We start from the raw sequence: 24,070 nt of genomic DNA, 5'->3' as shown, positions 1-24,070 counted from the left end.
TACTACTTCCTCTCTTCCTCCAACCCTTTATTTCTGTTTCTTTCCCTACACTGAGCTCTCTACTTTTTCTCCACTGTATCTTCTCTACCCATACACCCTCTCACGGACAGTGCTTGGAAATCTTACCAGAAGGTTGACCTTCACTTGCCAAAGAGATATGGAGGGTGTGATGTTTTCTCCCTTCCCCTGGTACGGCACCATGAGAACAGAAAAAACAGCTCCTCTCCACCCTGTCAAAGTGGAGGTTGGGTAGGATCCCTACCAGCATATGGACCATTGTTCATGGTTTGTAGGCTCCGTTTTTCATTGGGCCTCTAGATACTAAGTGTCGATACATTTGAACACTTCCTTTCCCCATTCAACAAACAAACCACTTTGCTGTTGTAACGAAGAAGGATCTCCATTTTTTCCCCCTTGCTCCCACTCCAGACCCTCCTGGCTTCTACTAGGGGAAGAGAAATCTCCTCTGGCCCTCTTCCAGACTTCTTCTGCAAGTGCTAGACAACTCTTCCCCAAATATTCTCTTTTAATACAGTGAAGAGAGAAATTTGGTGTTTAGACTTGATTTTCATTCTGGCAGGGAAATCTTTTGGTTCTTCCTATCTAACTCTCTCTCTTGATTTTTCCCCCTCCCTGCACGACAGATCCTAATCAAGAACCTGAAGAATGAGATTACCAAGAAAGTGCAGGTCCCGAACTGTGATGAGATTTTCTACGCTGGCACTGGGAACCTGTTACTGAGGGATGCAGACTCGATCACCCTCTTTGATGTGCAACAGAAACGGTAAGGTCCCACCTGCTGGGAGAGATTTCATGTTGTTCCTGCCAGTGTGTGCCTTTTGGGGACAGGCCATGGCTATTAATACGCTCCAAAACCTAGTGTCAGCTGCAAGCTGTGTCAGATTGATCCAAATCACAGCTAACAGCTGTTATGAGGAGCGAAATATAAACGTAGCAATGGTGCAATTTGTTCTGCAGGCATTGTCACCTTTCACAGGAGAAAATGGGCATGTCTCCCCATCTATCGCTACAACTACAAAATCATAGAGACTGGCAAAGGGAAAGACTCATTGGTGTAGGTCAGGCCCTGACTCTCTGTTGCCTTGCACCTTGTGACATCATTTGCACTAGTTCACCGTGAGCGTGAAATGTTGCCACCTCAGAATGTGGTAGCACTTTGTACTGATCATGCGAGGTAGAGGATAATAGAGACCGAGGCCCTGCATCTGGCCAAATCCCTAATCCAGTGCAGGATTGATCACTACAGTATATTTGTCAGTGTTGCTGCGTCTGGTTCAGTTTTTAAAGGACCCTGCTGATATACAAACTATGCCTTTTAAACATCCTTGCATACTACCAGTGACTTTAGAATCCCAGATTAATAATACTGAAGCATTTACAAATAGATTTACTTTGAATTTCACTCAGTGTTGTGCTTTAAAACTAGCTTGGTTCGTTTCACTTCCTCGTTCTCGTACACTGTCCCAGGACTGGTGCCTCTGGGTTTCTAGCACCGTGAGATGGCTTGTGTCAAGTTGTACTGAAACGAAAGTTGCATGGGAAACACTTTCCTTGTTCTGTAAAATCTGCCTCTGAAAATAAAATCTGAATTTTGGACTTAAAGTAAGTTGTCACTTTACATATCTCAGCCTGTGTTGCTTTCGGAGGCCTTCTCCTGGCTAGGATAAACTCCAGAGGACGCAATTCTCCGATACGCTATGGCCCCTTCACACTAGTCTGTCAGTGTAAATTTCATTTAGGCTCACTTTAATGCCACTTTACAGTGCCAGGATGGTGTAAAGGGGCCTTAGGGTATCTGACAATCAAGCCCCAGAGTTCTTGGGAGTGGGAGTCAATAGAGATAACATAGCTCTTTTAGTTGGTGAGGAATATGGTGACAGTCTCCCTGCAAGAGGCCCTTACGGTAATCCCGTCTCCCCCCTACAGAACCCAGGCTTCCGTGAAGATCTCCAAGGTGAAGTATGTCATCTGGTCAGCTGACATGTCCCATGTGGCTCTGCTGGCTAAGCATGGTAAGGTACCTTTTTCCTACTTACGCCCATGTAGGGTTCTCAGCAGCTCTGCCTGTCTCAGCTGTGTGCTCTTTAGTACACCAAGCTGCACTCCGGGGCCTAGTGTGCTGTAGCAATGCCCATGCGGGAGGTTATGGCATCGCCAGCTGGTGCGCGGTAGATTCACACCCTGCTTTGCTGTGCAGTGATTTGCTGTCTAGACAGGCCCTCTGAGGCAGACACAATGAGCAGGAATTTTGTAACCCTTACTGTTAGGGGGCTTATTCCTTCACCCACTTACTTCCCTGGTCCTTCTCGCATGAACAGAGAGCAACAATACGAAGTCCAAAGGTGCAAACAATTCGATGTTTATTGGGGTGAACTTCCAGCAAGCATGATTCCAGTTTCCTTCCTTAGTATCCTCCTTCCCAGCTCTGACACCACAGAGCCTTACACCTGTGTCCCTGTTCCCATTCCTGCCCTTAGCCAAACATGATTCCAACTTCCTTACTCCCATTCCCTGTTCCCATTTCCCCCTTTAGCAAAACATGATTCCAATTTTCTTACCCCCATTCCCTGTTCCCATCTCACACACCCACATGCCCACCCCCACCCACCCCCAGTCACTTCCTCATTGACTACAGATTATATAGTAAAACTTGAGTTCTGCTTAGCTATACCTTAACCAAAATCATTTTCCTGAAATTTAACTAACCAATCCTAACATATTGTAACATGATTATGTAACCAATTATATCCCACCACCTCAATTAGTTTACACCCAGCAAAATTAATTATACAGCAGACAGGAACAATCACAGAACCAGACAGAGATTATACAGACAAACAACAGCAAAGTGGGAACTATAATGACAAAACAATACAGAAGTGAGGATTTCACATCCCAGCTATTGATAAGTGAGTTCTTGCCAGACAGGATGCTATCAAACTAAGTTTCCTTTTACATTTTCTAGGCACTTCCCTTTCTCTGGAGGTGAGAGGAATACAATCCTGTCCTGATAGTGCCTAACAGCCCAATAGCACCTTATTTCAATGTGACTAGTTTGGAATGTGAGGATGTGACTGTTCGCTTCCCAGCTTATGGCTGCCTCTGCTGCTTAGCCAAAGGCCTGAGCCTAAGCACAGGGCCACAAACTGTCACAGTAAGAGAAGGCCCTTACACTGGCAGACAGTGGTTTTGATTCTTTCTTTTATACCTCTATCACGAGCCAAGTGATAAGAATACACCTAAATTCTTAGAGTATAGGCCTTTACAGACAGGCCTGAATATCTATATCCTAACACTTACGGTTTTCTGGACTTCCTCCTCCTCCTCCTCCTCCTCCTCTCCAGCCATCATGATCTGCAACCGGAAGCTAGAGTCCCTGTGTAACATCCATGAGAATATCCGTGTCAAGAGCGGTGCCTGGGATGAGAGTGGTGTCTTCATCTACACCACCAGCAACCACATCAAATACGCTGTCACCACAGGGTGAGTCTGCTGCCTGCAGGGCTCAGGAGTCCAGGGGGAGTGTCTTGAATCCGCTCTCTGAAGGACCTGTCCTTGGCGCTACCCCCTCGCCAAATGTGGCTGGGCTTGATTCGAGATTGGGCTGCACCTCAGCTGCTGAACTTCTGAGCCTTGGCAATATCTGCTCGCTCTGGGTATGCAAGCCTTCTCCTCTGCACCTCTTGCTGTCAGGAACAACCACCGGGGGACCCTCCCTCTGTTCTTCCACGCAGCTCCCCAGGGTGGATGCAAGAGCCTGCTCTGCAACCCCCACCATCGAGAACAAGCTACTGGAACCTGGCTCTGCTCACTTTGGGCACCAACAGCTTTCTGTTGGGAACAGCCTCTCCCTCCCACTGCATCAGCTCTCCCTCTCAAAACCGCTGCTAAAAATCTCTCCTCAGTCTCCCCTCTTGTGCTTTTATGGAGGTGGAGTTTATTGAAGCCACCGTGCAAAAGTCAGTTGCCTCGATCATATCCGCTCACGCCCTAGCAGTCGGAGCTATCAAATAAGGGCTAGCTCACTACTTCGTTAGCTTGCAGGAGCCCAAATAGCTTTTCAGGCAGAATAGGAATTTGCTCGGTATTTCCTCTCCCCAACACTGGATTCAAAGTCAGTTCTGCGATCTGTAGAGTGAGGCAGTCCTGCAGCGAGGCCTGTGGGTGCTCAGCTGCACCTTTTGATTCTTTCTTGTTGACACCGGCCTTGTGGTGGCCTGTTCCCTAGACTGGGGCTTGCTGTTATATAACCCACGCTAGTGGCAAGGCCATATACAGAGGTATGTGAGTCTGTAGCTTCTCCCAAGCTAATGGACCTGGTCAGAGAGGCGCATGATGTTAGAATGAGTCATGCTGGGTAACGTACAAATATGTTGTCTCCTGGTGTAGGGATCACGGAATCATCCGCACTCTGGACCTGCCTATCTATGTCACCCGCGTGAAGGGGAACAACGTGTACTGTCTAGACAGGGAATGCCGACCCAGGGTCCTCACCATCGACCCCACGGAGTTCAAGTTCAAGCTGGCGCTGATCAATAGGAAGTATGATGAGGTGAGGGGCCAGGGCATGGCATCTTTCCACGACCTGGTGCCATAGGATAATGCCTTCCATGTGGTATTCTCAATTCCTCTGCCTGGCTGCCTCCCTTCCAGGTGTTGCACATGGTGAGGAACGCCAAGCTGGTGGGCCAGTCCATCATCGCCTACCTGCAGAAGAAGGGCTACCCCGAGGTGGCGCTGCATTTCGTAAAGGATGAGAAGACCCGCTTCAGCCTGGCACTGGAGTGTGGCAATATCGAGGTGAGAGGCCAGCCTGCACTGGGGCAGGGAAGGGGGGTATCTGCATGGTACCTCTCTCTCAAATGCTGCCGGTGCAGATGGCAGGTTGTGTGGTGTGGTCTTGGGGAAAGGCTCATCTGCATTCTGGATAACTTGTGGTGGTGCAGTAAAGGTCCTGCGGTCCAGGCACAGCCTCTGAAATTGTACCCTGAGGCCTCTGCTGGCCCTCATCATTAACACTTAGATGCCAGCCCCCAGGGTCTAAAGCTCCCTGCGGGCGATGGCGCATCTTAATCTGAATAGAAGGTTGCTTGGAGCAGTGCGTGATGGGCCCTGTCATTTCCCAAAGCTGCACCTCTATACTAAAGAAGAGTGTTAGAAATCCATTTAATGTGACATAACTGGAGGGCCCCACTCTTGGGCACAAGGTTTGGTGGGCCTGTGGATCCGCAGTGGACTTAGCTAGATGAGGATGTGATTGGAGGCACAGACCATATGGAGTTCCTGAAGAGGAACCAAGATCAGATTGCAACTCAGTTTGGAGCTGTGGTTGAGAGTGATGGTAAAGTCCACGTGTGGGGAGTGGGCCAGGACAGAGATGTGTCTGCTTTATTTCCTTATAATGCAGCTGGATCAGAGCTGTAGGGAAAAGCTGTCACAGGTATCTGAGAGTCTCAGAGTCTGTCCTTAATGTATCCTCATAACACCTTTTGTGAGGTAGGGCAGTGCTGTTATTCCTATTGTACAGATGGGAACTGAGGCACAGAGAGACTTGCCCAAGGTCACACACAACATCTTAGGCGGAGCAGGGAGCTGAGCCCAGGTCTCCAGAGTCCCAGGCCAGCATCTGCTGGACCCTCCTTCCATCTGTGCCCATGTCTGCTGTGTTCTCTTAGATCGCTCTGGAGGCAGCCAAGGCTCTGGATGACAAGAATTGTTGGGAGAAGCTGGGGGAGGTGGCCTTGCTGCAGGGAAACCATCAGATCGTGGAGATGTGTTACCAGCGCACCAAGAACTTCGACAGGCTCTCCTTCCTGTACCTCATCACGGGCAACCTGGAGAAGCTCCGCAAGATGATGAAGATAGGTGAGTCCCGGGAGGGGGGTTAGAACGTTAGCCCCTCGAGGCAGTGGCGGTCTTTTTGTTGTGTTCGTACAGCGCCTAGCACAGTGGGATCCTGGTTCATGAGGGGGGGTTCCTAGATGTTGTTGCAATACAAATAAAGAATAATAATTAATAATGGAGCCAAGTTACACCTGAGAGAGGGGAGCAGGGACAGCTCGTAGAGGAGGCTGAGAACTACAGAGGAGTGGTGACTGTTTCTGTCTTGTCCTCTGGTTTAGCTGAGATCCGTAAAGACATGAGTGGCCACTATCAGAATGCCCTGTACCTCGGAGATGTAGCAGAGAGGGTGAGGATCCTGAAGAACTGCGGGCAGAGTGAGTATCGCAGCACCAGCATCTTATGCTGCTGCCCTGTGGGTTGCGGGACAGCAGGAAAGATCCAATAAATGTCAACTCCTGCATCTCTGCTTTGCCTCCCACTTAATTGTCCAGAACCACAGCTAAAGGGGGGCCAGGAAGAGGTTTAGCTGCTGCATCGTGGCTGGGTGTGACCCCACTGTATGGATGCACTTCACCTGTTCGTTTGGGATTGTTGGATCACACTTTCCCCATCTGCTTTTCAGCCAAGTTTCTCAGTGTTTTCCAAATGTTAACCCTCGCAGTGCCCCCTGAAGGCAGCTCAGCATTATCACCCTCACTTTTCAGACAGAGAAACTAAGGCACAGAGCCGGGAAGTGCATTATCTAAAGTCTCACAACAATTAGTGACAGAGCTACCAATAGTCCTGGGACTCCTGATCGCCTGCTTTGATCACTAGAAAACAGTCCATCCTTCTTCCTTGATCCCACAACCCCCTCCTGTGCTGCCTATGGGGGCTGAAGGGCCCCTGTATATGCTGCCAGTCTTACTTTCATCTCAGCAAGTCTAGAGACCTGGTACAGGAAGTCCCCTGTCCTTCCAAGCAGTGCATGTGTATGGTATATGGAGTGTCTGCCACATTTTGAGTGTCTTGTGTGAATCATGATTTCACAGAGGGCACAGAATCTGTGACCATGCCCCCAAACCGTGGTCTTCTAAAGATGTTTTTCTTGAAATTGACTAAACTTGCTTGTAATATTCATTCCATGCAAACTCCGTGAAATTCAATACTTTACGTTTACACTGTCATGACATTTCTAAAAATAAGGAAGAAAGATGATTTACGCAGGGCCCTGCAGATGATGGATCCATCTGCCATATGTGTTATGTGCCTTTTCAGAGTCCCTGGCCTATCTCACCGCTGCAACCCATGGCTTGGATGAAGAAGCCGAGAGTCTGAAGGAGACGTTTGACCCAGAAAAGGAAACGGTTAGTTGATCATCTATTGCTTCCTGCTTGGTCACAGGCTCCACCCGGAAGAGGAGAGGATAGCAGTGGGAGTTAGCACTGGGGCTGATGGGGTCGAGGCATTAGTTGACACCCTCCCTGAAGGAAGAGCCCCCTCTCCAGCCAGGGCCGAGACCAGCACCTTGCATTACATGGAGGGGAGGCTAAGCCGAGGGTTTTCTTTCCATGGTCTGTAGTTATGGATTTCTCTCTTTTCAGATTCCAGACATTGACCCCAATGCAAAGCTGCTCCAGCCCCCTGCTGCCATCATGCCTCTGGACACTAACTGGCCATTGCTCACTGTCTCCAAGGGATTCTTTGAAGGAACAATTGCTAGCAAAGGTAGCATTGCGTACTTGGGAACTGTTGTATTAATGTAGATGGAATGGGCCCAAATAGTCAAAGGTGTGAACAGGACACAGTCACTGTCCAATAGTAAACGGGGTTAAACAAGGTCTGGGGTTTGCTATACAGTGCTGTGGCAGGCACGTTATTAAAAATTCTTTTAACTTTGTATTAAAGATTCAGAAAAGAAGCAAATGAGTTAAAGCCTTGGAAATGAACAGGGTTCATTCTAACATTCCTTGTTCCCTTTCCCCTTAGCTGGAGAGAGGTTTTAGAAAGAAACTCCATTTGACAGTCTCTGAGATGGTGTTAAAGATGGTAATAAACTGTACTTTTGGGGAAAAGAGAAGTTGTCCTTGTTGCTGCTGTTAAAGTCTGATCCTGGTTCCTAAAAGACAAGACAAAAACACACACCCGAGGGGGGAGAGTAGAACAGCAAAGATAGAAAATGCAGCATTTATCGCTAGTATTGACATTGACTTGCAGCCTTGCTGCTGGAAGGACATAGGAATAGCACATGGTCTTATTAGTCCCTCTGAGATCCAGCAAACTTGTATCAGCATGGGGCTGTTTAGGCATTGCTTTTAGTGGCTTCTCTGGTCACAAGCTTACAGCAGTGCTGCAAAATATGCAGTCTTGGCCAGCTAAGCCAGATTCTTATCAGACCGAAAGAGAAAGGAGAGAGATGGAAAAGAGAAGAAATAAGGTAGGGAAAGGATGTATTCGTGGAGGGGAAGAGAAAGTTTCCCATCCCAGGTGGTCTTTGGGATTTAGAGGGTGGCAGTGTCATCGGGCTCACTCTCTGGCCTGGTCTGGTCAAGACGTCTCTCAGGATTAGCACAGAGAGGATCCGGGTCCCTCCTTCACCTTCTCTCAGCTTTCAGCCAGCCAGCACTGTGGTAGTAGCTTTCCTCCCAAAGTCGTCTTTTGTCAGGACCCCAGAAGGGAGCAATGGTGGAATAGCCCGTTCCTTCATTATTTTGTCCACCCTTTAGGCCTCGTTTCCGACGCACCAATTTTGATTAATTTCGGGTCTCGCTCTGTTCTTGTTTATCAGGCGTGATCTTAACGCAGCCCAGGAAATCTATCAGGATGCCTTTTTTGTTTGGCCTTCTTCAGTCTGTCTGTCTGTCTGGCTATTGCACCATTTCCCATCAACATTTGCTGTGATAGGTTATTGTGACGTCTTACTAACTTTCATCATCAGGGTAAATTTGTAGGCCCAATTAATCACAACAGAACCGACTCTGTGCTGGGCTAGACATGCTTTAATTCCCTCTCGTGACTCCAGCAGCCCAGCTGTTAAACATCCAGCTTCTCACGGGTTTCTGGTGCAGGCTGTTACCCCATTAAAGATGACATTTAAACCATTCCCAGGAAATCCCCTGGATGCAATTCACCTATGCTTCAAATGACTTTGGCCTTTAACGTGGCACAGATCTGTGACAATAGGAGCTGGGCTGTGATGGGCCACCCTAATGCCTGTTCTTTCCAATATCTGACCCTGTTGAAGGGGGGTGAATGAGTGAATCCTGTCCCTTTCCCTAGGCAAAGGAGGGGCATTGGCTGCTGATATTGATATTGACACGGTTGGCACTGAAGGCTGGGGAGAGGATGCTGAGCTGCAGCTGGATGAAGGTGAGAACACATGAGCAGCCCTTAATGCAGGGGAGTGTGTAGATAGTGTCTCTCCTCTCCAGCACGTTCTGACTCTAGTTCTGTTGCAACGTGCAGATGGCTTTGTGGATGCCGGGGAAGGCTTTGGAGATGAAGCCCTTGGTAAAGGACAGGAGGAAGGAGGCGGATGGGAAGTTGAAGAGGATTTGGACCTTCCCCCTGAACTGGTAGGGAGCTGTGGGATCAGGAGGTGACCTTGGAAGGAGTCAGGAGCCTTAAGTAGCGAAGTTGCAGCAGCCCTTAAGAAAGAGGGATGGGCGCTGGGAAAGCAAGGAGAATAATTAGAGGCCATGCTAACATGATCTGGGTGGGATGTTTCTGCTGAAGTGATCAGCAGGGAAAGGGTTAATGTCAGTGGTTCAATTGTTGTCATTAGCTGTGAAACCCAATGCCCCATTGTGATGTATGGGGCAGCTCACACTCTTGAGCTACTGTATCAGGCTGCCTGTAGCATCACCCCATGGCTTCATGCTTTATTCAGGCTGAGGTCCCCTCCCGCCCCTCTCTCCCCCGCCCTAGAAATCCATCTGTTTTAGGTGAAATCCAAGATTCGGTGGCACTGGGCTCTGGTGATTGAGTCCTGATGGCTGTTTGGCCTATGAAATGCGTGGAGGGGTGTCAGACTAGCCCATGCCCCAGCTGTCCCCTTCTTGGCAGTTGCAGCTGAGGCCAAAGATAGAATGGGCCATGGAGGTGACTCTCTCCTCCCCTCTCTCCTGTTAGAAGTCATTCTTGAGGTTAAGGCTGAAGCACATTGGCAGGGCAGCCCAGGGGTGAGCTTTCACCGTGCGGTGCCAGGCTGCAGAGCTGTCAGTCACCAGCACAGCATTGACTAGCTAATAAGTGCCCCGTTTGCTTCCTAGGATGTCCCTGCTGGCCTGGCAGGAGGAGCTGAGGATGGATTCTTTGTGCCACCCACCAAGGGCACCAGCCCAGCTCAGGTAACAGGACCTGCCTCTGAAACCTTCTCTCTCGGGCACCTGCCTTTCCTGGTCTGGTCCCTCCTGCTCACTGTCCTGTGCTGGTTAATTATCAGCGTCAGGAACTGGTGGTGCCTTGTTGGGAGAAGTGGCTGGAGCCCTGCTGCTGGTGTTGAATGGGATGTGAGTGTGCTGGGTAGCATTGGGCAGGCATGACCTCCCAGCAGCTCCTCTTGAAATGCGTTTCCTCCTCTCCCTTAGGTCTGGTGTAACAATTCCCAGCTGCCTGTTGATCACATCCTGGGTGGTTCCTTTGAGACAGCCATGCGGGTAAGTTACTCTGGAGAGTCCTGGAGATCCCCTCTCCCCGTCCTGTTTGTGACCCCTTCCAGCGAGGGGTAGTCGGGCAGAGGGGTGTCAGCTGATAAGGGGTGATCAAGGCAGATTATGCAGTAGTCTCATGCTCCATGCTGTTCAGTCTGAAGGACAGCGTTAGAGGTCCCTTCTCGGGGTGAGATGTTAATCGGGAGATGGGGCCAAATCCCTCCGCAGTGCTCTGGAGCTCCACCCCACTGCCTAAGGAAGAGGAGAGTTTCTCAGCTAAAGCTCAGGGCACCTGGGTTCTCTTTCAGTCTCTGTCGCAGACTCACTGTGTCTGCTTGGATAAGTCACTTCTTTTCCCTGTGCTTCAAGTTCCCCAGGTATAAAGGAGAAGTTCTAATAGGCTGGGGGCTAATGTCTGGGCAGGATGAGATCCCAGTCTAGGCTGTGGGCGGGGTTGGAGCTGCACTTATGCCGCGACCAGCCAATGAGTGTGGTGCTTCCCTTCTTTCTCTTCAGCTCCTCCACGACCAGGTGGGAGTGACTAATTTTGGCCCCTACAAGCAGCTCTTCCTGCAGACCTATGCCCGGGGCCGCACCACTTACCAAGCACTGCCCTGCCTCCCCGCCATGTATGGATACCCACATCGCAACTGGTGAGCAGTAGGGCGGAATCCGGCCTCTCCCTTCAGGTCTCTTTACCATTTCCCCTGACTCTTGCCTGGATGCTGCTTGTTGGAGGGGTGGTGCAGGTTAGTGCCCCCAGTGGGTGAGTCATGTTCAAACACAAAACAGGCCCCGCCCACTCCCTGCCTGGTGTCGCCTTCCCGTTCCCCTGATGTAAACAAGCAAATTTTGAATCGTGTTTTAAACGGCTCAGTGTTAATCAATGGATCTTGAGTGGATGTGGGACCGGCCCCTCTGTTGATAGCCCAAGTTCTAGGGAGAATTCCATCCCGGGGCAGTTTTCTGATGACGGGAAGCACCCAGCTCCTCTTGTTAGAGCTTAAACAAGGTGAGGCAGGTGGGGTTAGTGCTCCCCTGCCACCTGCTCCTGGTTTCTTCCAGCCGAGCTAGATCTGGAAGTACGTCCTCTGCAGGGGTAGCTGAGGCATTGTGGGCTAGCAACCCAGATTTTCCCAGCATGCACCAGTCAGGCAGCAGGGGAGGCTTGGAGACCCCTCCGTGGTTGCCAGACAGCTGTGATGGTCGAGGAGCTGCAGTGTGGACCTAGTTCAGCCAGGCCAGTGTGTCACTGACTGGTTGTAGTGCAGATGGCCCATCAGGGTAACCTTGTCCTCCCACGTGGTCTGGCTGGTTCTCAGTTTCTCACTGAAGCTCCCACCCTTCCCACACCGCCAGGAAGGACGCCGGGTTGAAGAATGCCCTCCCTGTCATCGGCCTGAAGCTCAACGACCTGATCCAGCGCCTGCAAGTCTGCTACCAGCTCACCACCGCTGGCAAGTTCGAGGAGGCGGTGGAGAAGTTCCGGTCCATCCTGCTGAGCGTGCCGCTGCTGGTAGTGGATAACAAGCAGGAGATCGCTGAGGTGAGGGGCACCTCTCTTCCCGGCCCCCATTCCCCTCCTTCTCAGGAGCCGCGGGCAAATGGTGCCTGACTCTCTCTCTCGCTCTCTCTCCTCCTCACAGGCCCAGCAGCTGATTGCCATCTGCCGAGAGTACATCGTGGGGCTGTCGATGGAGATCGAGAGGAAGAAGCTCCCCAAAGAGACCCTGGAGCAGCAGAAACGCACCTGCGAGGTACAGACGCTGCACTGCACTCCAGTTATCATGGCCAGGACTCCTAGGCTCTGTTCCGGGCTCTGGGAGGGAATGGGCTAGTGGTGATAGGAGACTGGGAATCCTGAATTCAATGCCCAGACCCTCTCGCAGATTCCCCGGGTGGCCTTGGGCAAGTCACTGGGCCTCAGTTTCCCCATCTGTGAAGCAGGCCTTATACTAACCCACCTCCCATACCATCAACAGCACTGATGGTCAGCCTGTCCCTCTGCAGCTCCACCCCGCTGGGTTTGTCCTGCTCCCTCTAGCAGCCACAGTGCATTGTGCTAGGGCGGGGTCGCCTCCCACGATGCAACTCCATCTTTGCCTCAAAGCCCCCTCATGACGGTGTTCTCTCCCCTCGGCTTCCCCCAATGCAGATGGCAGCCTACTTCACCCACTCCAACCTGCAGCCCGTCCACATGATCCTTGTGCTGCGCACCGCCCTCAATCTCTTCTTTAAGCTCAAAAACTTCAAGACAGCTGCCACCTTCGCTCGCCGGCTCCTGGAGCTGGGCCCCAAGCCCGAAGTGTCGCAGCAGGTAAGCGTGCAGGGCACGGCGAGGGGGGACTGGGTCTTGGTGTGCTGAGGTTCCTTCACTCCCCATGGGACCAGGCTGGGCGGGGGAGGCCATGGAGTGGGAAGCGATGAGCTTGGGATTGGGGCAGGTGTCTCCGCTGGGGTGGGGGGAATGTATGTCTCGGGTAGGGAGGCTGTGCTGGGAGGGAAGGATGTTTCCCAGCCCCAAAGGCTGTGTGGGGTTTCCTGGTGTGTAAAGCAGAGAGATGTGGTCAGGTTGGAGCCGTTCCATCTACGGTGTGCTCCACGGCTCCTGCCCTGCATGCTCTGCAGCTGGCTCTCCATTCCCCGCTAATGCGTCCCCTTCCCTCCCTAGACGCGCAAGATCCTGTCCGCCTGCGAGAAGAACCCCACCGACACCTACCAGCTCAACTACGACATGCACAACCCCTTCGACATCTGCGCCGCCTCCTACCGGCCCATCTACCGCGGCAAGCCGGTGGAGAAGTGCCCGCTCAGCGGTGCCTGCTACTGCCCTGAGTTCCGGGGACAGATCTGCCGAGTCACCACGGTAAGGGCACCGCCTGTGGTGGCAGCCCCTCCCCCCCCCCACCTCTGGTCCTTGGCTCCTGGCAAATTCTCCCTGCCTATTGCTCTCTGTAAATGTTTCCCTTGAGTCCGGGCAGGAGGGTGGCTCATAAGCAGGAGGGAACATCTGAGTGGTTCAGGCCTCAGGGTTGAAATATCGAGAGTCCCTGGAACCCCAGGTTCTAATCCTAGCAGGTTCAACTCAGCCCTTCATCCTTCCTAGGGCGGATGGATCTGAGTTGAGTTGGGGGCTTGGTGAGACCTTTATCACCCAGCTCCCGTTTGCTCTGCAAGGGTTGTAATGGCTGCCTGGCACTTTAAGAGACAGTGTTTTCCCTGGTGTCTGTCCCAAACACGCCATCCCCCCATTCCTCTGCCACTTATACTCCATGCTGCCGGCCCCCTCCACATTGGAGTGGTGCGGTGTGTATAAAGTTGGGGAAGCACTGACAGCTCCTTGGGGATGAGACTGCAGGGTGGCTGGTGCTGCAGTGAAATCCCCTCGCTAAGTGTGAGCCTCCCCTGATTAGGAGGCAAAGACCTGCAGTGTATCCCTGCCACTCGCAGTCTCTGGCTCCTTCAGATCAGGGACAGACACTGAGGATGGGCTGAGCTTGGTCTAGGGGCACCACAGGAGTGTGTGAACACAAGCGCCTGGAGCCGCTGGTGGGAGAGCGCCCGTTTGTCTCTGGGGAGTGACTTGAGCAGCCCAGGGTGTTCATGCCCCTGCCTCAAGTCCCAGCTGGGCAGTTCATCTTTCTTTTCATCGAGACACCTTTCAGAATAGCAGCGGCAGCAGCATGTCCTACAAATCAAAGCACAACTGGGTCTGGCCTTCCTCGAGCCCTGCGGGTCGCTCTAGACTGAGCTTCCTGCTCAAGACTTCATTTTAAAACGCTGCTTCTTACTCTAACGCAGCCATCGTGTGGGGTCAGGCCAGGAGAACTGTGCCAGCAGTTCTTTGTAATGCACATAGGGCTGGGTCCTGGTCCCGTTGATGCCATTTGGTCTAGGATTCTGGGCTATAGGAGGAGGCTTGGTGTCACAAAGCTGTATGTGGTTGAGATGAGGTTCTCAAGCTGTCTCTGTCGATCCCTGCAGTGTGTACTGGTAGAAGCTATCTGTGTCAGGAACCCCAAGCTTGTGTTGCTCTTAACCATTAACCGCCTCCCTTTTATTCTCCAGGTGACAGAGATCGGCAAAGATGTCATTGGGCTGCGAATCAGCCCACTCCAGTTCCGCTAAGGTCCTGCCCCAGGCTGGAGAGACAGGAACTTCTGGCTTCCCTCTGGCTAGACCTTCAGTCCTGTGACCCTGAAATCTTCATCTTGCTTCTGCTTCTCCCTTCCTTCATTCCAGCTCCTAATCGAATCGCTGGATCCTTTGCACTAGTGCTGTGAACTGGGCTGTTTGTGAGATCTGCTCTTCCCTCCCATGCCACAGTTGGCAAGCCCTGGTGAAAGTCCTGCCCCCTCCCCTGAGCGTGACAAGTAATAACATGGGGTCCTGGCACAAGGTGCAGTTCATGTGGCATGCACCCCCTGTTACCTGGAGGCAGCATCGCCCTCATCAGAAGAGAACATGCCCTCTGCCCAAGAGCAGGAAAAGCAGCCTGGTTCAAGTTCAGCATGGCTCTGTGTAGAATCAGGGTCACTGGAGGTGAGTTTGTCCTACGGGCAGTCGAGTCCTGATCCAAGGCGGCTCATGGGCTTTGTGTGCCTTCCCTGGTGGGAGCGGGAAAGTGGCTCGGAATCCCAGCGCTTTGGTTGATTTTTTTTTTTTTGTCCTTAGCAGCTTTTCTCAACATTGTCTCCTTTTCACGTTAATAAAGTGAGTTAACCAACCAGACTCCCCCTTGCACTGGTTCAGCTGTTCGATAGAGACTACAATGAGCTGGTTGCTCCAGCTTCGCTTTGTGGGGTGATGTAAGCCGGTGGCACTGCACTTCTCTTTAGGAGTGCTGCTCTTGAGGCTTTAAAGGGACAGTCACGCTCATAAAGCATTGAGGTTTTGCTTTAGAGAGAGCGGGACTCCTGATTCACTGGGAAATATGAAAGATTTTTCCCACAAGAAATGGCCCCTTGCCTAGTTGCTTCTGGTGTTTGTCCTGGACAGGGTCTAATGACCTGGAGGGATGGGGTAGAGGATACGGCTCAGTGGTGGCCTGGCAGCTTGAAGGCCAAGAGGGGAAAGCATCTGTTAAGTGCCGAGTAGGGTTTATTTAATATGTGTGGAATGAGGCATGGAAAACTTGAGGTTCTAGGTCAGACAAGTTCTGGGCTTGACCCACTGGGTGAGGTTCTCTGTGCTGTGCCGGAGCGCCCATGGTCAGAATGGTGCCTTTCCCATTTAGTGTTTAATATAGATTTTAGGTGTGTCTATACAGGAAAATTAATCCAGAATAAGGGAGGGTGAATTCAAAGCTGATTATTCCTGATGAACTCCAGGGGTGGGTGCTCTTGTTCCAGAACGTATCAGGAATAGCTATTTTGGAATAACTCCCTTTAAGGCCAGAAAGGGAGTGTTATGATAATCTAATGTGACCTCTTCCCAACTGGCCCTGAGAGGCTGCTAACCATGGCCTGGTGCTAAATACTTACATCTCTTCAGAGACAGCAGCTGCTCCCTATCCCAGCCACTGGTGCCCTTGAGAAAGGATGGGCAAAGCACTGTATGGCATGTCCTAGTTACAGTGATAGACTCAAGGAGCTCAATCTACTTAGTTTAACAAAGAGGCGGCGAAGGAGTGCCATGATCACAATCTAGAGGTACCCTCGGGGGGAGCAAATATTTAATAATGGGCTCTTCAGTCTAGAGAGAAAAGGTCTAACATGATCCAGTGGCTGGAAGTGGAAGCAAGACAAATTCAGACTGGAAAAAAGGCGTAAATTATTAAGTGTGAGTAATCAGTGGAACAGTTTACCAAGGGTCATGGCAGAGTCGCTATTACTGACCATTTTTAAATCAGGGTTGGATGTTTTTCTAAAAGATCTGCCCTACGGATTATTTGGGGGGGAAGTTCTCTGGCCTGTGGTCGCACACTCGGCGATCACAGTGATCGCATCTGGCCTCAGAACATATGACGTCAGCGTGGCCTTGTTCCCAAAACCAAGCTGTGAAATGGGCCAGCACACGCTGGTGCCCCGAGTTTGTGACTTTACAGCTATGGGGGGGATCTCCATGCTGTTGTGGGACTTTCTCTCTCCCCTCTTTCTCTAATCACAGGCATTTCCCGCACCTGAGAAGGGCCTGTATTGTTCAGACCCTCACCCTCGCTTTTCAGCTTTTCTCCCCTTTTAGGGTCCCTGCTCTGTTAACAGCTGTTCTCCCAGCTCAGGGCTGGAGAGAGCCCAAGTCTCAGCATTGCTGATCTGATTTACAGCACCACCAGGGGGTGCTTCACTGGTCCAATCTCAAGAGTTTGTGGACTGTCTCTTATGAGTAGGCAAGTTATGTCCCCAAACTCTTTGCAACCCTAAATGTTAGTTTCCTGACCCTGTAGCTGCTGCATTTTGCACTGATCTATCTCACTCTTTTAAAATTACACAGTTGCCCTCCCCCCAGACCTGCGTATTCCTTTGTTTAAAGAAGTCAGATGCAATGATCATAAAATCCCTAAAAATTCTCATAATTTGGATTTTTATGGTGCTCATTCATCTATAGAGCTCACAGCACTTGACAAAAAGTGGATAATTAGCATTATCCCCCTGCTTTACATGTGGGGAAACTGAGGCAGGGGGGAGACATCACACGCCAAAGAGCAGTGGCACAGCAAGGATAAGACCCAGGAGTCCTGGCGCCCAGTTTGGTGCTCAAACTACTGGAGCTATGCTGGTCCCCTATCATGCCTCCTTCCCCCACCTCCCCCCAACTTTCTGAGATTAAAAAGAATTACTGAGTAGGAATTTTTATACCATTCTTTTACTGATACAAAAGCAATGAGAGCCCCCCACAGACACGCAGGCTGGGGGCAGGTCTGCAGCTGATGGTTGGTCTTGCACAGGGTGCATCGGGAATGTTTGCGGGGCTGTAGGTGTGGGTTGGGCGGGGTCACAGTTTCTTGGTCTGGTGGTGGCCAGGGGGGGCCTGCACACACAGTGCAATGTGGCAAGCCTGCGCGATGCCCCCAATAAGGTTCAGGAACTCCTGGAAGTCCAGCTGCCCGTCGCAATTCAAGTCAAGCTTCTTCATCATCCGGTCCAGGACTCCTGGGTCCTTCTGGTTCTGCGGAAGGCCAAGGAGGGTTTTTACCAGTATCTCTACTTGCAGTTACGAGACCCATATGGTCATATCTGAGCACCCTTCATGGAATTGTGGATCGAGATTGTACAACAAAATAGAGGGGGCAAACTCCACAACCCCCTGCAGCCAGCGATGCTGGTTCCCTCCACAGGTCAGTGAGGCTGAGCCTAGACAGAGATGCATTTTGCATCCTGATCTGGTGGCAGAGAGTTCCAAAGGCCACAGCTCTTTCCTCCACCCCCCTGTGCGTTCTGCCTGGGCGAGTGACAGCTGGAGACATGTACTGTAATAGGGGACAGGAAGCTGCACTTGGGGAAGGCACCAAAGGACAGCCAGTTTCCAAGCCACATCTGCAGGCAAGAACCCCTTTGGAAGCACTTTTCCTGCCAACCCGTGTCCCCGTCAGCAACTCAGCAGAGCTGCTGGGTTCTAACAGTGGCAGTAGCTGGAATCCCCCCGCCCCGCCTGGGCTGAGTGTCCCGAAGGAGGGTGCAAAGTTCACCTTTGTGAAGGAAGCCAGCTCGATGTTCATGAAACTGAGGAACTCCTTCTTGGAGAGCGTGCAGTTGTCGCCTTCGCGCCCGGCGTAGCGCTGGAAGACGGCCAGCAGGGACTCAATGCAACGCTCCGTTTCCGTCGGGCACACGGGGCTCTTCGACTGCAGGGACAAAACCACGTCACTGATGACACCCCCCCACACACACACACACTCTCCCAGCAGCAAACTCCTGGCGCTACCGGCTAGTTGCCCCACACCGCACAAACCCCTCCTGGCGCTTGCTATGAATGCCTTTAAAGGGAGGGGAGAGGAGTCCAGGGGTTAGTCAAGGACAGAGCCAGGATGCCGGAGTTCTGATCCCGCTTCTGGTAGCATGGTCTAGTGGTTAGAGCCTGGGAGCTTCTTTTCCAAGCTCTGGGCAGGGACTATGGTCTAGGGGTTAGGCAATCTGGACTCCTGGCTTCTATTCCCTGGGCCCAGAGGGAGGGTGGGGTCTGAGGTTAGAACTAAGTGTTGCTGCTCAGGCTGTATTGGCTACAGCTGCATCATTTCCCCAGGCCCTCTGGTGCAGCCCCTTCCCCGGCTCTCGTTCCTAGGCACGGATGTGGCAAGACAGACCACAGAGGAGATGCAGCTGCCAGCGCAGTCCAGGGCCTAACTGCTGCAAGTGCCTCCCCGCCGGGGCCAGGAACCTCCCGGCCGTGGCGGAAAGAGCCCAGCGCAGGGATGGGGGTGAATCATGGGTGGGGTCTGGGTACAGGCCCAGCGAGCCAGGCTCCTCCAAGCCCCAGTACAGCTGCCTCCTAGGAACGGCCGTGTTGCCTTGCAGGGCAGGAGGAGCTGGGTGTGTCTGCGTGGAGGTTGTGCAAGAGAGATTCTTCAGGGTAGACAGTGTCTGGTTTTTTCCACCGCCCTCGTTAATATTAATTGGCTTCGGCTACCAAGCCCAGGGAGGGTGGGGGAGAGAAAAATGCATCCCCCTCCCCAATCCTTGTTTGTCATGGGAGAAATTCTGAGGAGAGAGAAATGGGAATAGGATGGGATCCTGCAGGGATCTCCTCCCTGCTCCAAACACTGCGGACACATGTGAGACAGGACAGGAAGAGGGTGAAATGCAGGCCTGGCTGGCTTGTGGGGGGGGGGAAGATGGTGAGTGGGTGATGGGGCCTCTCCCCTCAAGGGGGCCCTGCTTCCTACCTCCTCCCAGGGCAGCGGGCAGGACGGCTGGCTCAGGGGACCAGCAAAGGGTATGTGCTACCTTTCCTCTGTAAGAGATGCTGATTCTAGCCTGGCCCCAGAGCAGGGGCCTGGGCTGGGGAATGGGATATGGGGCCTTTCCGAGGGAGGAGACGCTGGTTCTATTCCAGCCCTAGCTCAGGGAGGAATAGCTGGCTCAGGAGGGCAAGGGGAATGGGAAATGGGGGTTCACGTCCAGGGGGCCTCACTTCCAATCCAGCCCCGGGCAGGGGGCCGGCTGGCTGGCTCAGGGGCATCAGAGAATAGCAGCTGGGGCCTCTTTCCTCTAAGGCACCAGTTCCAGTCGGACTTTGGTTACGGTGGCAGCGATGGGCAAACGGGACTGGGGCTCCGAGGAGACGACGCCTCCTGCCTCTAGGGAATGACCGGGCCGTGCAGCCTGCCCTGCCCTCCCCTCTCCTCGTGAGCCCGGCTGGGGTCCCTCCAAGGAGGCTGCAGCCGCGGGAAGGGGCCACGCTTCGGGCAGAGGAGGGAGCCGGGCCGCCTGCCCCCTTCTGGCCTCGCCCGGGACTCAGTCACTGCCAGCCCCTCTCTGCTGGGGAGCAGGAACCGGTTCTGCCTCCAGCCTTTCTGGCGCAGGGTTTGTGCTCTTCCCCAGAGGCCAGGGTGCTGAGGCGAGGGAGGGAAGGGGAGAGCCGGGACAATCAAAGGCAGCTGGGTGACTCAGGGACAGGAAAGCGCTAAGCAGTGTCTGAGCTATGCGGGAGGAGCCTGGGCGGGTTGGGGTTGGGGGGGGAAGATCTGCCCCCCTTGGGGAATCGCTAGCCCTATCCTCCCTGCTGCTGCATTTACCCTTCTTTGGTTGTGTGGGATAGGAAACGAGTCCCGCCCCTGCAGGCCTCAGCTTCCTTAACCCAAAACCCGACTGCGTAATATCCTCCTGTGTGGGGCCAGCTCTGCCCGCGGGCCACAGGGAGCTGGGTCAGGGGGGCAGGGGCTGGCCCCCGGGGCTGTGGGGGCGGGAGCAGCCCAGAAACAGGCTGGAGAGATGAGGAGGGGAAGAGAAAGTCTGGGGATGGGGAGGGAGGAGGCAGGCAGGAGGGGAAGAGAGTGAGATCATAGCGTGGGCGCGGATCAGCTCCAGCTCCACCTCCTCGCAACGGACCTGCCACGAGAAGTCTGGAGCCCTGACCCATCCTGTTAGCTGGGGCCCCACCCAGAGGTGCTGGGCTAGGGGTGCTGCACCCTCTGGCTTGAAGTGGTTTCCATTCAATCCAGATTTTACAGTTTGGTTCAATGGCTCTCAGCCCCCCTGCCCCCACCCTCTCCCCTTTCACCCCGTACAGGCCTTTGGTGGGTGAAGGGTGAGCTCAGCCCCTCTGCCCCCACCCTCTCCCCTTTCACCCTGTACAGGCCTTTGGGGGTGGGTGAGCTCAGCCCCCCTGGCCGCCCCCCCCTTTCACCCCGTACAGGCCTTTGGAGGGGGGGTGAGCTCAGCCCCCCTGCCCCCACCCTCTCCCCTTTCACCCCGTACAGGCCTTTGGTGGGGGAAGGGTGAGCTCAGCCCCTCTGCCCCCACCCTCTCCCATTTCACCCCGTACAGGCCTTTGGGGGTGGGTGAGCTCAGCCCCCCTGCCCCCACCCTCTCCCCTTTCACCCCGTACAGGCCTTTGGTGGGTGAGGGGTGAGCTCAGCCCCTCTGCCCCCACCCTCTCCCCTTTCACCCCGTACAGGCCTTTGGGGGTGGGTGAGCTCAGCCCCCCTGGCCGCCCTCCCTCCCCTTTCACCCCGTACAGGCCTTTGGAGGGGGGGTGAGCTCAGCCCCCCTGCCCCCACCCTCTCCCCTTTCACCCCGTACAGGCCTTTGATGGGTGAGGGGTGAGCTCAGCACCCCCCATCTCCCTCCATCGCCAGTCCTGTGTGCAACTCACATGCTAAAAACTCCAGGGGCGCTTCTGTCCCTGGCTCCCCTGGGGCCCGGCCCTGCCCCCCGCCCTCTCCCGAGTCGTCGTCCCCCCCCCCCCCGGCCCTTCCCAGGGAGAGCTTATAACTCCGCCGGGGGCTGCTCCCCCCGTGCCAAAGGTGTGGGGGGGGTTCCCCTGCCCGGTCGGAAAACGCCGCCCTGGTTTTCCCCAGCAGTCCCTGTGCTGGGTCGGAGCCGAGCCCCCAAGCCCGGGGGGGCCCGAACCCCCAAACCCGGAGGGCCCGAACCCCCAAACCCGGGGGACCCCCCCCCCCACTCACCATGGCTGCAGCAGAGGGAGCGGACCGCGGAGCGCTGCGAGGAGCAGACTCTGGGGCAGCCTCTGAGCCGCGCCCAGCCCCGGCCACCGCCCTCGGCAGCCCCGCTGGCCCGGCCCCTCTCGCCTGGTTGGGCGGAGGCTGCGCCCGGCTACCGGCGGGTCCGGACTCGCCCTCGGGCTGCGGGGCGCCCAGGCATGTGCTTTGGGCTGGGGCTCTCCTCTCCTTCCTTCGGGCTCCCCCCGCCGCCCCGGCATCTCCCCCCCCCGCACCCCCTTTCCCTTCGCTTCCTTTCTCTCCTTCAACTTCTTTTCCTCTCTCTTCCCCTCCTGCCTTTCTCTCTCCTCCGAGTTTCCCCTTCGCCGCCGCCGAGACGCGGTGGGGGGCCCTTTGCTAAGCTGCTGAACGGGTGGGTGCCTCTGTGTGGCAATAGGGTAAACAAGCCCATAGCCCCTGGGGCCCAGATCCTCAAAGGGGTTTAGGCGTCAAACTGCCATGAATTTCAATCCATAACAATAGTTAGGCTCCTATCTCCCCTGAATTTCAACCCACAAAAGTATGTAAGCTCCTAACTCCCATGCATTTCAATCCACAATGGTATTTGGGCTCCTAACTCCCATTAATTTCAATCCACAAAAGTATGTAAGCTCCTAACCCCCATGCATTTCAATCCACAATGGTATTTGGGCTCCTAACTCCCATGCATTTCAATCCACAATGGTATTTGGGCTCCTAACTCCCATGAATTTCAATCCACAAAAGTATGTAAGCTCCTAACTCCCATGAATTTCAATCCACAATGGTATTTAGGCTCCTAACTCCTATGAATTTCAATCCACAAAAGTATGTAAGCTCCCAACTCCCATGCATTTCAATCCACAATGGTATTTAGGCTCCTAACTCCCATGAATTTCAATCCTTGAAACCATATTGGCTCCCACCTCCCATGCATTTCAATCCATAAAGGGTATTTAGGCTCCTAACTCCCATTAATTGCAATGGAAGTTGGGAGCCTAAATACCTCTGTGAATCTGGGCCTTAGTCTCCATGCTGCACATTGAGGGCACTTGGAAATTCAGGGCATCAGCAGGGCTAGAATCCAGACCCTCCAGCTCCAAAAGCCCAGGTCTCTGCTATGTTACCTGCAGGTGACTCCCCGTCAGCTGTAGGCAGTGTAAGGCTGCTGACACACAGACGAGCAATAGTGCTTCTAAGCAGCAGAAGGCGGTGGTGCACATGGCCCAGTTCATTACACTACTTACCTGCTGCACCTGAGTCTCGGAAGAGTGAATGACTCAGTGCAGTATAATATTTGCTAAGGCCTACCTAGGCCTGCCGGGGGAGCGGTAAGAAAGTCCTCTAGTGCAGACGGAGCTGTTCCCTGTAGTTGAGCTGTATCTGCCTGAAAACACCCTGGGACCCTGGCACAACCAAGTGCAGCACCTGTGACTTCAGTGGGGTGGCCTGGGTGTAACTGCTGACAGGATGTGGGTCTCGTGTAGGATTTATTATCACTGTAGCACCCACAAGCCACAGCTGAAAGCAGGCCCCCGTTGGGCTGGGCACTGCACAGACAGCCCAAGCCATAAAGAGCTTCCGGCCTAAAGAGATATAGGGTTGGAGGGGAAACTGAGGCACACAGCTGGAAGTGACTTGGCCCAAGGTCACACGGCAGGTCAGTGGAAGAACGGGGATTACAGCCCAGCTCTCCTGAATTCTAATCCACTACCTGAGCTGCTACACCATGGTATGAGCCCTGCTGACCCCATTTCTAGCCGGGGTGGAGGGCAGAGCTGAGCATGAGAACCATACTGCGTCAGACCAATGGGCCATACATTCCAGATTCAGATAGTGACAGTGGCCAGTGCCAGGTGATTCAAAGGGAATGAACAGAACAGGGCAATTACCAAGTGATCCATCCCCTGGCAGTCAGAGGCTTAGGGACACTCAGAGCATGGGGTTGCATCCCTGACCATCTTGGCTAATAGCCATTGATGGACCTGTCCATCAGGAACTTATCTAGTTCTTTTTTTGAACTCAGTTATACTTTTAGCCGTCTCGACATCCCCTGGCAAGGAGTTCTGCAGGTCAACTGCGCATTGTGTGAAGAAGCATTTCCTGCTGTTTATTTTAAATCTGCGTGGTCAGAGTTGTCACCAGTGTTGGGGCTGTGGTGCTCAGTCGTCTCCCTTGCTGGCTTCCAGAAACGGCCTCGCTGCTCTGTCTTGGATTAGAGGATTTATACCTGCTCCGCAAGCTGCGTCTGCCCCTGCCAGCTCTCCAGCCGCTCCCTGTCCTTGGCACGGAGCTGCTGGCTCGTCTTGCTGACTCCACCTGGCAGCGTCTCACCTTCCAACTTCTCTTTTCCCTCTTTATCTCACTCGGGGGGGAATTAATTCAGCCCTGTGCAGAGGAGCCAGCACGAGGCCCATACACCATTTATCGGCCTCACAGCAGGGCGCGGGAGCGGCCTGGTCTCTCTGCACAAGGGTGAATTTCTGCCTGTGTCATT

At 53.5% G+C, this 24,070-nt stretch overlaps 2 protein-coding genes across 2 annotated transcripts in view; one reads left to right on the top strand and one right to left on the bottom strand.

Annotated features, from left to right (window-relative positions):
• The window catches only part of COPA (coat protein complex I subunit alpha), a 33,661-nt gene extending 18,434 nt beyond the window's left edge, over positions 1 to 15,227 (top strand). The window contains exons 15-33 of the mRNA XM_048828950.2: positions 645 to 784; positions 1,948 to 2,033; positions 3,366 to 3,504; positions 4,411 to 4,573; positions 4,675 to 4,821; positions 5,697 to 5,886; positions 6,144 to 6,239; positions 7,123 to 7,211; positions 7,449 to 7,572; positions 9,124 to 9,213; positions 9,310 to 9,419; positions 10,116 to 10,193; positions 10,434 to 10,502; positions 11,013 to 11,149; positions 11,856 to 12,042; positions 12,143 to 12,253; positions 12,652 to 12,813; positions 13,168 to 13,362; positions 14,565 to 15,227. Of these exons, the coding sequence (XP_048684907.1) occupies positions 645 to 784; positions 1,948 to 2,033; positions 3,366 to 3,504; positions 4,411 to 4,573; positions 4,675 to 4,821; positions 5,697 to 5,886; positions 6,144 to 6,239; positions 7,123 to 7,211; positions 7,449 to 7,572; positions 9,124 to 9,213; positions 9,310 to 9,419; positions 10,116 to 10,193; positions 10,434 to 10,502; positions 11,013 to 11,149; positions 11,856 to 12,042; positions 12,143 to 12,253; positions 12,652 to 12,813; positions 13,168 to 13,362; positions 14,565 to 14,624 (2,373 nt within the window). The 3' untranslated portion in view covers positions 14,625 to 15,227. The remainder of the gene's footprint in view (positions 1 to 644; positions 785 to 1,947; positions 2,034 to 3,365; positions 3,505 to 4,410; positions 4,574 to 4,674; positions 4,822 to 5,696; positions 5,887 to 6,143; positions 6,240 to 7,122; positions 7,212 to 7,448; positions 7,573 to 9,123; positions 9,214 to 9,309; positions 9,420 to 10,115; positions 10,194 to 10,433; positions 10,503 to 11,012; positions 11,150 to 11,855; positions 12,043 to 12,142; positions 12,254 to 12,651; positions 12,814 to 13,167; positions 13,363 to 14,564) is intronic.
• Positions 15,228 to 17,284: 2,057 nt separating this feature from the next.
• On the bottom strand, positions 17,285 to 21,795 carry S100A11 (S100 calcium binding protein A11). The gene is made up of 3 exons (XM_048828956.2): positions 21,562 to 21,795; positions 18,124 to 18,279; positions 17,285 to 17,603 (listed from the first exon to the last, which is right to left on the bottom strand). The coding sequence occupies exons 1-3, from the start codon at positions 21,562 to 21,564 to the stop codon at positions 17,430 to 17,432; spliced, it is 333 nt and encodes a 110-aa protein (XP_048684913.1). The 5' UTR covers positions 21,565 to 21,795; the 3' UTR covers positions 17,285 to 17,429.
• Between the last annotated feature and the right edge of the window lie 2,275 nt (positions 21,796 to 24,070).

The sequence above is a fragment of the Caretta caretta genome, chromosome 24, assembly GCF_965140235.1.
Source record: "Caretta caretta isolate rCarCar2 chromosome 24, rCarCar1.hap1, whole genome shotgun sequence".
Classification (NCBI taxonomy): Eukaryota; Metazoa; Chordata; order Testudines; family Cheloniidae; genus Caretta; species Caretta caretta.
The sequence above is the reverse complement of the archived record's forward strand: the minus strand, read 5'-3'. Positions and strand labels throughout refer to the sequence as shown.